The 12,994-nt window shown below is 47.3% G+C and overlaps 1 protein-coding gene across 3 annotated transcripts; it reads right to left on the reverse strand.

Annotated features, from left to right (window-relative positions):
* Window positions 1–245: 245 nt before the first annotated feature.
* Window positions 246–12,261, reverse strand: GRP (gastrin releasing peptide). 3 transcript variants are annotated; one of them, XM_025886810.2, is made up of 3 exons: window positions 11,974–12,261; window positions 6,621–6,842; window positions 246–444 (listed from the first exon to the last, which is right to left on the reverse strand). In XM_025886810.2, the coding sequence occupies exons 1-3, from the start codon at window positions 12,110–12,112 to the stop codon at window positions 407–409; spliced, it is 399 nt and encodes a 132-aa protein (XP_025742595.1). In that variant the 5' UTR covers window positions 12,113–12,261; the 3' UTR covers window positions 246–406. The 3 variants fall into 3 exon arrangements, with proteins under 3 accessions (XP_025742595.1, XP_025742593.1, XP_025742594.1); XM_025886808.2 differs by having other exon boundaries at window positions 246–465; window positions 6,607–6,842; XM_025886809.2 differs by having other exon boundaries at window positions 246–465; window positions 11,974–12,260.
* Window positions 12,262–12,994: the final 733 nt, after the last annotated feature.

Raw genomic sequence — 12,994 nt, forward strand, 5'->3', positions numbered from 1 at the left:
CTTCACCAGTGAGCACACAAGCTCATTATCAAGCTGTTTGTTAATCTCTGCCACATCCTTTCACTTGGAATTGAAATAAGAGAACTACCTGCCCTTTGGACCATGTGCTTAAGTTTTTTTATTGTGAATGGTAACAGGGTGGGGACTAGAATGTAATTGACAAATAGCTTAGATGTAAAGAGCATTAATTGGAAGACTCCTTATGGACAGTTATTCACAGCAAACAAATTCAAAACAGAAGATGCTGCTTGAAAATCATGAATTTAGTTAAGGTTGAAAGATACAAGAATAGTTAAGTGTTTTGCACAAAGGAAATCTTGTTGATGATCCAGTAGAATTGATGCCGGCAGAACATAGTCTCTTAAGGGTTTTGCTTTGCTTCGTTGAGAGAGGCCTGTTGTCCTGGTTAGTTCAGCTGGGGGTTCCTTCCCTCTCGTTGAGAACCTGGAGCAGAGAGTCCACCAACTTAAAAAATATTAAAAAGACAGAAGCAAACATAGTTAGCGATCCTGAGGTCTACTGCTAGAGGCAAATACATTCCCAAAAAACCATCAGCATCACTTGGGAGCTTGTTAGAAAAGCAAATTCCTAGGTCTACCGCAGACCTAGTGAATTGGAAACTCTGGGGGTGGAGCCCAGCGATCTGGGCTTTCAGAAATCCTCCAGGAGATTCTGAGCATGTCCATGCCAGAGAACCACAGCTGTCCCCGAGAGAGAGAGAGAGAGAGAGAGAGAGAGAGAGAGAGAGAGAGAGAGAGAAACTGACTTCCTCTTTCCGGAGCCACTATATGTTTGCCTCTTTCTGTTCTATTAGCCTACCTTGTATCCTGATATGACTATTCAGGTCTATTTTGACCAAAGTTGGAAATTAAATGTATGATCGCCAGGAATTTGTTACTAAAGTGTCAGCGGGGTAGGAGGACTATTAGCGAATATGGAATCTTAATTCTTACTTTGCTTACTTTGGCAATGCCTCATTGCACAAATCAAAGCCAGTTTATGAAACACATGACGGCACATTACGAAGCCATGACTGCAAGGGGTGGTGCTGTGCAACTTGGGAACAGGAGCTAATTTGAATTTCTGCCAATTCTAAATTTATTGTGGTTTGCTCATTGTGGCTTCTGTTCAAATTCAGACTGAAGAAAGAATGAGTAGTTGTAATGTTAAAATACGTCTTTGTTCCCATACAGCACCCTTTATATGCTGAGATGAGAAAACGCCCTTCAACCAGACTCGAGCTTATTACGCCTTCCAAGCTTCTCAGGCCGTTCAGGTTCCCCAGCGGCCAGACCTGCCATTTGTTTCTAATATAGGAACTACTGATAGTCTCAGGCCAGTTATTACCTGCTCTGTGGCTCAACTATTTTGACCAGGTGCTAACGAGGCCAGGGTCTGGGGTTCACTTCCCACACAGACCAATTAGTTTTGCTTTTCTCCATGTGCCCAGGGCTGCACTATTAAGGGTCACCAGCCTGCCTGAAGATGCTTCCATCCATCTTGCAATATGAGCCACTGGTTATAAAAGGGGCCGGCAGAGGAGGTGGGCGAGGATCCATGAAGCCCCCACATTGGCTCAAAATATTGAATCTGAGCTGTTTGGCTCAAGGGAATGGAGGTGAAGCTACCATGACAAGAGGAGTTGGTAACCTAGGAAGATCAAGGACCAGAGGCAGGAGGGCGGGGCTATATTTGAGGTGGGGGTGACCTCACTCTGCTCCTTCATAGCAACTGTCAAGGTAATCAGGGAATTTTTAGTTATTCTCAAGTACATGTTGCTGCTTTTCCTATACTTGGAACTTCCTTTGGAGCGTTTCACATATTAAGAAATAAAACCTTTCTATTCTCTGTGCTGATTTGATGGGACAGTGGGAGCCATCCCTTAAAAGTGAGGGCAAACTCATACATTTACTTCCTTTCCATAACAGCCTCTCCAGTGTACTCCCTGGGCCCCTTTCTTCCTGTCCACCAAATAAGTAAAAAACAAAGGCTGTAAAGAACCATAGTCTAGGTCCAAATTACAAAAGGAACCCGAAGGCCCACTTCAACCTTCATTGAAACTCAAGACAATCCACAGCCACATCTAGAATTACGGATTAGGCCACGGGGCTGACTTGATAGAAACCATTGGGTAAAAGTTCCATTAATTTTTTATGATAAGGGTACAGTTAAAAGATGAAGGTTAACCTTGAAAATGATTGGCCATAATTGTTAATAATGTTCCAGAGCTCATTTGCCACGATATAGTAGTCTAGATTCAGTGCACATTTATACAAGTCTTTTCTGAATTAAGTAAATATCTCTGCCACCAAAACATAGGAAAATGCTCAGAGTTTCTGACTACAGCTCTGGAAGATTTGGCAACAGAACTTCATGTTTTATTACTAAAATGGGAGAGGAGAGCATATGTGAATAGTTTTTAATGTTAAGAAAAGTCCTTCAGCCTTTGAAAATTCCTCCTGCTACTTCTGGCAATGCTCGGCTAAGTTATTAAACTTCTTTCTAACGCTGAGCAATATATGGATTTCTAATAGAACCATTCTCTTGGTACTCCCTCTTGTGAGTAAGAACTGTAAGATGTTTTCAATTTGCATATCAACATTCTTTCACTAAGACGGAATTTCCAAAGCAGGAAGAGTGATAAACTCTTTTGGTCTATGCAACAACTACACTAACTGTTGAATTTTTTTCATATCACTGAGAAATATATCCAAAAGAATGGTACCAATGTGTATAATAGTTCATTATTCAACTTAAGGTGGAACAAAATGCAGGGCGCCTGGGTGACTCAGTCAGTTGGGCGTCCAACTCTTGGTTTCGGCTCCAGTCATGATCTCGGGGTCGTCGTGGGATTGAGCCCCACAACAGGCTCTGTGCTCAGCGGGGAGGCTCCTTCCCAGTCTTGCTCTGCCCTTCCCCCCCTTATGCGAACTCTCTCAAATAAATAAAGTCTAAAAAAAAAAAGGTGGAATGAAATGGGATGGGCTTCCTAAACTTATAAAAAGAAGAAAAACAAAACATACAAAAATAGTAGAAAATTGAGGCCTGATTATAAAAAGATGACTTAGTTTCTCCTGTGTCACATGAATACTGATAAATATTGTCCCCTTGAAACACTCTCTGTGACGGCCCACTCAGTCCACCCCACACTAAACCACTCAGAGATCTTTTTGGAGCTATTTCATAATGGGCTTCACAGCTTACAGAATATTCTTCTGAATATGACAGGAAAACTTTGATTTTTAAGGAAGGAGCTGAATTTTTATTTTTTTTAACAAGATTTAGGGGCACCTGGGTGGCTCAGTCGGTTAAGCGTCTGCCTTCAGCTCGGGTCATGATCCCAGAATCCTGCTCTCTCGCTCACTCTCTTTCAAATAAATAAATGAAGAGTAAAATTTATTTATTTATTTATTTATTTGAGAGAGGGAGAGAGAATCTCAAGCATAATGCCCATTGAGCACAGAGCCCGATGGGGAGCTCGATGGGGAGCTCGATCCCAGGACCCTGAGATCATGACCTGAGCCAAAATCAAGAGTCAGCCGCTTAACCAACTGAGCCACCCAGGCGCCGCAGGAGCTGAATTAAAAAAAACAAAAAACAAAAACATTCCAAAGTTATGCAGAGCCAGAGTTGAGAGAATAAAGCAACTCAAAGCGGATATTGGGGTTTCACTCAAAAAGGAAATGAGCTGGGAGTGTAAGTCCATTTCAGTGTTTGTAAAATTGGTTTTGGGGGTTTTGTGCTGGTGATCATCGTTATTCCTCAGACAAAGAAGGTGCTGCTCTTGGACATCTACCCCCAGGAAGTCCATCAAGTCACCTGACAAAGAAAAGACCTCAGCCAGGGGCTGAGAAGTCCATCCCAAATTCCCGGAGCCCTCAGAGCCCTGTAACCCACCCACAAACAAGGGAGCTCACCCCAATAATACAGGTGGGGGCAAGAGAATCACTCGGAGCTTTGTACAAAGTTGCTACTTATTTCTGTATCGGTGGGTTTAATCCAGATTTTCTTTCTGAATAAAGGCTACTAGAGATTTTCTCCCTAGGTGCTTAATGCAACAAATGAACTTTCCGTTTGTGTTTAGCATCGAGAATCCACAGTAGACCAAAGCGCAGTGAAACATAGAACCTCCCTCCAGAGAAGCCGGCTGAGGCTTGGGAAAGCCAGCCCTGAACCTCTACAAAGGGGCCATCAATCAAAGAGTTAATCACCATGAAGGAGTGAAGGCGGCAGTTCCTCAAGCTCTGCGAGTGAAACACAATATTATTGTCAGAAACAGTGAGAAGCAAGGCCACTACTGGATCCTGCATCCTTCATATTTAAGATCCATGAGGACCCACCGTTGCCCAGCAGACACTTCACATGTCCACGGAGCCCGCGTGGGCTCCTGCCCTTGCTCTCACCAGTGAAAAGCTATGTGAGAGAGAGGAATAAAATGTTCTTGAATCTTCCTCCTAAGACTGCTGTGAGCATGAACAGAGTGGAGGCAAACTGCTTTGCCCAGGACTTGGATTATGGTAATCACTCAATAGAAGTAGCTATCCTTAGTTTTACTAGAGTTGTGATTATTATTTTTGCTTTTTATACAAATTTCATGGAAACTTCTTAAAGGTTAATGAGAATCACTTCATTTTCAGTTGCCTTGCTTTCCTCCTATAAATTTTATTCTCTCTTTCATCCCATTTACTGTCTTTTTATCTAAGCAGTGCCAGTTTGGTATAATTCTTTCTCCCTCTCTTCTACAAGACCATATACAGGACAAATCAGTTGATAAGATATGTTCACCAAGTTTCAAAATACTAGTGTGAGACCCAAACTAGGTAATCTCAGAAGAAATATAAAGAAGTGCTCTTTTGCATAAAAGGTAGCAAACCAGAGTGCTATCTCTCTCTTTTTTTAAATATTTTATTTATTTATTTGACAGAGAGAGAGAGAGAGAGCGAGCAGGGAGAGCAGCAGAGGGAGAAGGAGAAGCAGGCTCCCAGCTGAGCAGGAAGCCTGCTCCCAGGACCCTGGGATCATGACCTGAGCCGAAGGCAGACACTTAACCAACTGAGCCATCCAGGTGTCCTCAGAGTCCACTCTTCTAAAAGCATATGTGAACAATCCCTTCCACTAGTACTCATCAAAAACAAATGAGCATGTTGCCGGAGGCAACGGAAACAAAAGCATTAAATGAACTATTGGGACTTCATCCAGATAAAAAGCTTCTGCACAGTGAAGGAAACAATCAACACAACTGAAAGGCAGGCTACGAACGGGAGAAGATATTTGCAAATGGCATATCTGATAAAGGGCTAGTATCCAAAATCTATAAAGAATTTATCAAACTCAACACCCAAAAACAAATAATCCAGTTAAGAAATGGGCAGAAGACATGAATAGATAGTTTTCCAAAGAAGACATCCAGATGGCTGACAGACACACGAAAAGATGCTCAACATCACTCATCATCAGGGAAACACAAATCAAAATCACGATGAGATATCACTTCACACCTGTCAGAATGGCTAAAATTAACAACACAGGAAACAGCAGGTATTGGTAAGGATATGGAGAAAGGGGAACCCTCTTGCCCTGTTGGTGGGAATGCGAACTGGTGTAACCACTCCAGAAAACTGTATGGAGCTTCCTCAAAAAGTTAGAAATAGAGCTACCCTACAATTCAGCAATTGCAGTTCTAGGTATTTACTCAAAGGATACAAAAATATAGATTTGAAGGGACACATGCACCACGATGTTTACAGCAACATTATCAACAATGGCCAACTATGGAAAGAGCCCAAATGTCCATCAGCTGATGAATGGATAAAGAAGATGTGGTGTATATATACAGTGGGATATTACTCAGCCATCAAAAAGAATGAAGTTTTGCCATTTCCAACAACGTGGATGGAGCTAGAGTGTATTATGCTAAGTGAAATAAATCAGTCAAAGACAAATACCATATGATTTCACACATATGTGGAATTTAAGAAACGAAACAGATAAACACATGGGAAGGGAGGAAAAAAGAGAGAAACAAACCATAAGAGACTCTTAACGATAGAGAACAAACTGAGGGTTGCTGGAGGGAGATGGGTGGGGGAGGGGCTAGATGGGGGATGGGGATTAAGGAGGGCATTTGTTGCGAGTGCTGGTGTTGTATGTAAGTGATGAATTACTGAGTTCTACTCCTGAAAGCAATATGGCACTGTGTGTTAACTAACTAAAATTTAAATAAAAATTAAAACAAATAAACATAGGGATTGACTCAAATAATCTTTGGCCTCCCTTTCAAAATATTCTGGGAGGGCCTGTTGGATTAAAAAAAATCCCATCAATGCACAATCACTAATCAGCATGACTACTGACTATACTCCTAAACTGGAGTTTGGAACCAATACTCCTTCGATTTGTTAAGAGGAAAAATCATCTTATGTCGAAAGAAAATTACGGGAAGTGTCTACTCATTTCTCAGCATGTATTGGTGTCAGCTTAATTAAGTGGTTCTGAAGGCTTGCACCGTAAACAATTTTATTCTTCTCTGCTCAAACCTAACCTCCTTCCAACTCTCCCCAAACACCTCCACCCCCCACCCCACCCCACCCCCTCGCCCTCTCCCACCTGGTACGTTATACCTTTAGGTTTTGAACCTAGGATTTTAAAGTTGCTGTCATCCTGGTAATCCCAAGCAGATGGGGGAGGTGACTGATGGCTTCTGGTCCCCTTTGCTTCTAGGAGACTTAGCAAATTCCTTGCAGCTTCTTCCCACCGCATGTACTCTTGCAGCTGCTGCATCAGGCTTGCTCCCTCATAAACATATGGGGACTCTCCTGTGCTCTTTTTCCCCATTAAGTGCCCTGTGAAAACAAAACCAAAAACAGACTACCACCAATAAACCCAGGGGAAGGAAAAAACAAGAAATTGCAAAGGACACCAATTAAGTTTGCCCTGCTTCCTCCAAAGTGCAGAATAAACAGCATTTTCGTATCAGACGTTAGTTCATAAATGACTGCCTGTTCAGAATGTGCAACCAGCTGAACACAACCTACAACCACAGCTCAGGACCCCTGGGTTTGGTCCCAGCACCTCCACTAACCAGCTAGGTGACCTCTGCCAAGTGTTGAGCATCCCCAGTCCTCAATTTCCTCAACTCTACACTGAACAGGTCGGACTAGATGAAACCTAAGGAACCTTCCATATCTACAATGTTGCCACCAATTCTACTCCCAGCTGAATGATGGAGGTTAAACGTCTTCCTCAGTTGCTTCTAAATTGCTGCTGAAAAGAAGAGTCTTGGTGCTTTTCTTCGTGTGATTAAAAAGGACGTTGGTTTCCTCTGGGCTCTAATACAAATGTACCAATGGAATTTTTCATTTAAACTTTCTTAGAATTTTTGCTGAGACTGAATCTAGGAATTGTCACCTAGAAATTCATTTGTTGAGTATGTAATGAAAAACAAGGTGAAAACAAGTTCTGAGCAACGATTCTCAGTCACAGAAATGCAGAATTTTCTCCTAGATGTCTGAAACGGTCAGTGAAAGCCTACCCGTGGCTCCAGCGATGTGCACTTGCCATATAAATGAAGAAAAGTTGCTGTGTGGGAGGCCAGGCCACTAAAAATGCAGAAATTCATGTATGCAAGTGGGGATAGCCACGGTGTCAGAAGTGGGTAAGGGAGTTCAAGGTCTGCATTCTTAACACCTTAGCCCCTTGCTAAGAATACCCACATCATCTTACTTACTTTCTCCAGTGCTTTTTTCCCCATCTCCCTGCAATTGGATTTTATAGTACTTTTAAAATCCTAATACTAGTAAAACTATGGTGCTTAAAAAAAAAAGATTTATTTATTTGAGACACAGAGAGAGAGCGCGCATAAGCAGGGGGAGCGGCGGGTAGGAGAAGCAGGCTTCCCGCAGAGCAAGGAGCCTGATGCGGGGCTTGAACCCAGGACCCTGGGACAATGACCTGAGCGGGAGGCAGACGCTTAACCGACTGAGCCACCCAGGCGCCCCAAAGCCATGATGCTTTTGATTTAAAGCTCACAAGGAAAACTCTCTGTGGCTCCAATGTTGTCTGGCATTAGATGTATTTAAGGCAAACTTCGTGGGAATAAGGTTCAACAGACCTCAGCCACTTAAAATGGCAAGAGCTCCGTCCACCAACAGAGAAGCCCTCCCCCTGACTTTATTGTTGGCGTGTCTTTACGGGACATTTCATTTGATCTATTCCACAATAGGTTCGATGCAAATGCGACTTGCCAAAGGTAATCCACATATAAGCAAAGATTCTAGGATTAAAATCAGCTCACAGACAAGACTCTACTATATTATACTGCTTGGAAGTGTCTTTGAACTCCCTAAAAATATAAGGCAGGTAGAAATCACTCTGGGGTCCGGAAATAAGGGTAATGTCTACAAAGCGCTTTCTAATGTTATCAAAAGGAATAGGGATCATGTATCAGTGTATCATGATTCATTATGTGACTCAGAAAAATTAATTCTGTGAGTATTGGGGCGCCTTAAAGTGAGGTCTTACTGCATTGCAGTGTGAGCACCTGTTATTTATGACATGACACCTCACACAATTTCAAGACCTGACTGAGGACACGGTCCCACCTGAAGGATTGGAATCTTGAAGGATTGGCTCCTCCATTATCTGCTTGGTCGGGTTGGTACCCGGATATCCATGAAATCACCTGGCTTTTAGTCATAACAGTGATTATGGGGCACAGCTTCCCAGGAAGCAATGAAGCATTTGGCTGTATTTGTATGGAGGAAATTGAATCATGATGATGGGAAAGCAGGATTAGAACCTGATGCTCCATTAATGACCTTGGTCACTCTTACCCCCCTCTCTGCTCTCGTCTAGTTAGGATGCTAGAAATGAGGAAGGTGCTATGGCCAACGAAGCAGAGGGGCAATGGAGCTGTTTTTACAAATAAGAACTCCATTTTTATCATGCCTGAATAATTTGGTGGACTTTTGTAAAACGGGAAGATAAAAGTAATCCACCATTCTGTGATTGATTTAATATAGGTCCTCGTGACAGCATATAGATCTGCATATTTGGTGGGTGGGTGGTGTTCAGACTCCCACCCCCAGATCCAGAGACTGGTCATTAAGGGAAGGAAGTGCACCATCTCTAACATCCCAGGGAACCCACTGCCTGGGTCCTATTTCACTTTGGAGAGGGCTATACTACCAACCAAATAATCGTCTCCATGGCGACACGGATGCTCTGCCCACTTCCACTTCTCCCATCATTTGTTATGTCTCCGTATCATAGTAATAGAGATCTCAGCCTAGACAAAAGGCAGACTCTTGAAAAAAATAAAACCTTGCCCCAAAGTAAAATAAATAAATAAATAAATAAATAAATAAATAAATAAATAAAAGCTTTTGTCCCTTTTAATCATGTAAAAATACCACTACCACAGCAAGCTTGAAACATAAATGAATTTTCTTAACTCAAAATTTGAAGATCACCCCAACTTAGGAAAATCTCCATTAAGACACAGAGTGTTGAGCACTTCTGAGAGCTAGTTTTTCTGGAGTGATCCTTAAACTACATTTCACAGTTTCTGGGGCAACACTCCCACAGAGAGCCATTCTGCCGCTGAACAGTGGTGTCTCAGAATTCAACCCTCCAGGACATTCGTGACGTCAGTGTGAGAGCCACGACCGGGAGCATTTCATGGGAGCAGAGCGGAGAGTTAGCACGACCTGTATTCTCATACCTATATTTTGCACAAACAAAACATTTCCAGAAACATCAAGCCAGATAAGAATTTAAGTTTTCCATCTGTTAACTTGCTTTCCATTGCTGCACCATGCTTCTCTCAGCTGCAAGAAGCAATTCCCTTAACAAACCTGCAAATTTGTGCTGACAGCTTCCTCATGGACAGCAATATGTAGCTTTAGTTTGATATAATTAAAACTAAACTGCACGTCTTCAGTGATTGAGGAGGACAGGCATTTCCTTAGGAGAGTGGAAAGCTAAATTTAAAATCTAACAACATTGTTCCTGCTTATGAGTGCTCAGATTCCCAGAGAGCACATTTCTCCAAAGCAAACTTTTTCTCAATCACATGTTATTTTAGACCCAACTGTGATTTCCTACTTCACCTCCCTCTGTCTCTTGTTCTCTCCATCAACTCTGCAAAGCTGGCCAAGAGAGGAAAAGGGAAAAGAGTGCTTCCAAGAACACATACGAAAATAAGAAAATTGGGGGGGGGGGTGCCACTGGTTAGCGTGCTCTTGGATTAGGAATGCCCGAGTGCCCCCCATGCAGGGTGTTTCAATGCCGGACCTCCTAAGCACCCGGGGGACAGGTGCACTGGGGAACTATAGCAATCAGCGTGGGCTTGCTTCAGAAACAACATGATTCCAGGGGCCCAGATGACTCTCTTGTCCTGCTTTTGGCCTGTACGGGTTGCCTCATAATAAGCCTTTTAGTCCAAAAATATGAATGAGCGAAAAGAGGTTGGAAATCTGGGACTTTCATTCTACCTTTCCAGCCCACTGGCTGGTGGCCGGACTGGACAATGGCCACTAGGTCTAAATTCCCAGAAATCCTTTTAAAGCATGAATTCTAGGTTCGGCTTTGGAATACCTTCTAAATACCCTTCTCTCTTTGAGGGTGGGGTTTTTCATCTTCACCCATCCCAACCTCTCCTCTATGTGTTCCGGGTGTCCCCTCAGAGATCGCAAATACCTTCATCCCTGGGACCTCAGGAACTCGGCAATGAAGACTACCCTGGTGGCAACCCCAAGTTCTGGATTTCTCTGACAGAGGATACGCAACACAGAGGAGCTGAGGACGTGACCGGTCAGCCTCACCTCTTCCCATAAATGCGTCCCGATCCTCACACCATCTGTGACTGGGCTGGTGTTGGGATTAGCATCTTTTTCCAACACACCCTCCCCGACTACGAGTACGTGGCTAAGGAAATAGTGGAACGCACACCACCCGCACCAGCACCACCCGCACCACCCCCCTTAAATCTCTGTGGGATCGACCAGCTTCTGGGGAAGAGTTGGGGCCGTGGTAGCCGGCTACCTGGGGAGGCTTCGGAGGAAGCTGGAAGCTTTGCATCGGCCAGACAGAGGCTATGCCGGGCGCGGGGGAGAGCCCCGGAGTGACGCTGGGTGGGCGCGGGGTGGCGGGGCCGCTACCCTCCGGCCAGTTGCCGGAAAGCCGTGGGGTCGCGCCCGGCTGCCCGCCCCCCGGAGGGCGCCCTCCCCACCGGCGCTGGGGTTCCGGGGCCCGGCCGGCGCGCCTCCCAGCCCGGGGCATGGAGGCCAGGACGTGTGGACAGAGGGAAGGGGGAAGGAGCTAGGGGAGGCCGCAGATCTAGAGAGCCGGAGGACAGCGGGGGCTCGGGGACGGAGAGGCCGGGATCGGCGCGGGGAGCGGGCGCCCGGAGCCTGCGAGAGGGAAGGAGGGAGGGCCGGGGAGAGGGAAGGCGGCGGAGAGGAAATCGCCGCAGTGGCGGAAGGACCGAGGGAGCTCAGGAGAGCCACAGACAAGGGGGCGGCATGCCGGGCGCGCTCGCTGAGCAGCCCGGGATCCCCAGGACCGGCTCCCACACCTGTGGCTTTGCGCGGCGCCCGGGGCGCAGCCCGCGTCCGGCTCCCGGCGGTCGGAATCCCGGGGCTCCGGGACGCGCTCGGGGACCCGGCTCCCCACGTCGTTCAAGGACAGAACCGTGCGAGACAAGGCTACCAACAGGCAGATAAAAGGAGGTGTGGGGTAGGTGAGGGGGCAGGTTGGCTTGTCGGGGGAGCCGGCCCGGGCGCCCGCGGGAAGAGGGAGGGGAGCGGGAAAGGACCACCGGCGCAGCCCGAGGCTGCTCGGGGACCGACGGCTTCCCAGGACGGGCAAGGGGGGTGGGGCGGGGTGTGGCGTGGAGCCCGGTGCGAGCGGAGTGGAAAGGTCGCGGCAGACGGCTGGGGTCCCGCCGAGGACTGGAGCGCGCGGGACACTCACCCACCGCCCAGTGGTTGCCGCGCGGGTACATCTTGTCCAGCACGGTCCCTGAGCCCGCCGACACCGGGGCGGCCGGCCCCCGGGGCGCCTGCCAGAGGACCAGCGCCAGCAGGACGAGAGGGAGCTCGCGGCCGCGCATGGTCCCGGCGGGAAGCCCTTGGAGCGCTTGGTGAGGCCGGCGGGGCGCGCTCTCCCCACGGAGCGGTGGCGCGAGGACCCGGACTCGGAGAGCGCCGCCGCCGCCGCCGCCGCCGCCACGGGGCCCCGACTTTATACGGCAGCCCGGGCGGGGGGGGGGGGGAGGCGGGGGGCTCTTCTCCCGCGGCCCCGAGCGCTCTGACGTCTCCCTGCAGCGAGCTGGGGCGTTGGGACAGCAGTCCCCGAAAATCATCCATCTTCCGGCCGAGGGAGGGAGAGGCTGCGCACACTGCCCCTCTTGACCTGCCCCGGTAATCCTGTCCGCCCGGCCCGCCCACGTTGGATTAATTCTGCCCATCCTCGACGCCTCCGCCCCAACACGATTTCACCCCGGGGTTCTGCTGGGTGAGCTGTCTTCGGATCCTGCAAGGGGGAGCCGAGACCCCGCGGCCGGATTCCAGGGGTGGGCCGGCGGCGGGGGGGGGGGGGGGGGGGGGGGGGGGGGGCGCACAGAGGAAGGACGCTTTCAGGCGGGGCTTTGCTGGAGGGGGTTGGAACCAGGATAGCGAGGGACTTTGGATTCTCACACCTTTCCCCCCTCCGTGAACCACACTCCCTCCTCGAGGTCCCAGTCCACAGAGCCCAGACCCTCGCCTCCCTCTTGCAGAGCCCCTTCTCACCACCACCACCAGTAATACCTACATCCCACCTCTGAAAGGGCATTTCAGAGATGCCCTTGTCCACTTGTATGAGGAGATGCAGGTCGCAGCAGGAAGGATATGTTATGTGAACAGAGCTAACAATAACTTTATTATACACCTGGCCCCTTTCATAAGCATATTGCTTCCATGAAGAAGCTGCTTTGATGCCGATTTCTCTAGGC

Source organism: Callorhinus ursinus, unplaced genomic scaffold, assembly GCF_003265705.2.
Source record: "Callorhinus ursinus isolate GAN/ISIS: 27379988/994484 unplaced genomic scaffold, GSC_fseal_2.0 scaffold11, whole genome shotgun sequence".
In the NCBI taxonomy this organism is placed as follows: domain Eukaryota; kingdom Metazoa; phylum Chordata; class Mammalia; order Carnivora; family Otariidae; genus Callorhinus; species Callorhinus ursinus.